At 55.1% G+C, this 1889-nt stretch overlaps 1 protein-coding gene across 1 annotated transcript; it reads right to left on the reverse strand.

Moving 5' to 3' along the window:
* Positions 1-1037: 1037 nt before the first annotated feature.
* LOC119292928 lies at positions 1038-1610 on the reverse strand. The gene has a single exon (XM_037571577.1). It carries the CDS (start codon positions 1608-1610, stop codon positions 1260-1262), a length of 351 nt encoding a protein of 116 aa, XP_037427474.1. The 3' UTR covers positions 1038-1259.
* Between the last annotated feature and the right edge of the window lie 279 nt (positions 1611-1889).

The raw sequence follows: 1889 nt of genomic DNA on the forward strand, positions 1-1889 counted from the left end.
ACCCGCCGCCCCCGCACCCCGTAGTGTCCACCATGGCCGCCTCCTCCTCCCCCGCACCAACCCACCACCCCGCCGTGTGGGCGTTTCCGCGGCGTCTGCTCCGCAGTCTCCGTCCGCGCCCACCGCTCCGCAGTCTCCTCCATCTCCACCTCCTCCCCGCAGCAGGCGCCGGCACCGAGCGACGGCGACGACGCCAACGGGCGCACCGGCGTGCCCGTGCCCTTCTCCCGTGCCCTCGCTGGCGGCGGCTCCTCGTCGACGCCTTCGCCCCTTCCCCGTCCAGCGGCGACCCGGCGGGGTCCATGCACGCCGTTCACAAGGAGCAAGTCGGAGATGTTCGGCTTCACGGAGGGCTGCCTGCCCATGCGCCGCTGGGACGAGCTCAACGCCTTCTTTGAGAAATCCGGGTACTTTCCCCCCTGAATCTTCCCTCGTTTCCTCCATGATTCCAGTTCTGAATAACAGAAGATCACACGGCCCGTTCCACTCTGAACCTGCAGGGCGAAGATCGTGTTCGGGCTCAACGCACTCAACAGCCTGGTGCCACTGCAGGGCGGCGCGCCATGGGAGGAAACTGGGACACCACGAACGCGGTGTTGTTCATCCGGTACACCGCCGGCAAGGGCTACAAAATCCATGGCTGGGAGCTCGGTAGGTGCACTCCCCCATTTCCATTGTTAACTGAAACGAGAAACTGCACACTGAGCTTCTGTCAGACGATGCAGGATACCGACTTCTCTTCTAGTATAATTTAGTGATGACATCTGGTACTCTATATGTGATTGTGTTATACGATGAGCAGCGGAGTTCCAGTCAAAAGTCTTTATTTATCTTTTTTACCTGTCTGTTGAGCTAATTTGGAAATCACAACAGCAGTTCTACGTACCAAAAAACAAAAACTGTGAAATACTGTAGTACAATTTACTCAGGGTCATCTTCTTATCCCAAGAAATACACATATCTCGCTATGTATTTTGAAGGTTCCTGTACTCAAAAAGCTATGTATTGAAGGTTCCTGGAACAATGATCTGTCCATCTATCATATGACAAAGATTTCACAAGACAATATATACATGAGTGTTTCATCACTCGTACAAACTCTTATTATTACCTCTACGTAGGGACACACATAGATACAGAGTATTTCAGGCGCACAAAACAGAGCAGCATGGAAGGCAGACGGCACGAGCAGACTAACAACTGTCTGCTGTGTATCATGGACACGATCGAGCAGCTGAGCCAGCTCGCCATGGCGGCGCTCACATGGACTTGAGCATGGCGGTGGTGCATGAGCCGCCGGACTTGTACGGCAGCGCGGGGCGGCTGTAGTGGCAGCCGATGAGGTAAAGCGCCAGCCGCTTCTTGACCCGCCTGAGCAGCAGCAGCTTGTCCTCCCCCCACTCCACCACGGCCACCACCACCTGCCGCTTCCACCGCCTGTCGCGGCCGCCGCCGTCGTACCGCTCCTCGTCGTCGTCCTCCGCCTCGCCCTGCTTCTCGCCGCCGCCGCTGGGCGCCGGCGAGTCCCACTGCAGAGGGTAGCTGAGCCAACTCACCTGGCTGCCACTAGCGATTGAGCTCGATGTATTGCTGCGGCTTTGACTGTTCATCAATGGCCGGCCAGAAGCTGCGGTAGCAGTAAAAGCGCATGTGTTTGCATTTGCTGTATTTCATAACCAGTTTTCATTCTTCATTGGTGGCTTTGTCAGTAACTGTTCTGGCTGGCAGCTTCTTTCAATTAATAGCATAGCTTGTTGCGTTTCTACTGATACTACGTATCTTTCTGCTTGCAGACTTTATATAATAGGAGTAGTAATTTATATGCTCATGTAGTTACAAGAGATTGGAGGCCCTCGGATCACTCTGCATTGCCTGCTCTGCTTGCTCCT

The sequence above is a fragment of the Triticum dicoccoides genome, chromosome 4B (genome assembly GCF_002162155.2).
Source record: "Triticum dicoccoides isolate Atlit2015 ecotype Zavitan chromosome 4B, WEW_v2.0, whole genome shotgun sequence".
In the NCBI taxonomy this organism is placed as follows: Eukaryota; Viridiplantae; Streptophyta; class Magnoliopsida; order Poales; family Poaceae; genus Triticum; species Triticum dicoccoides.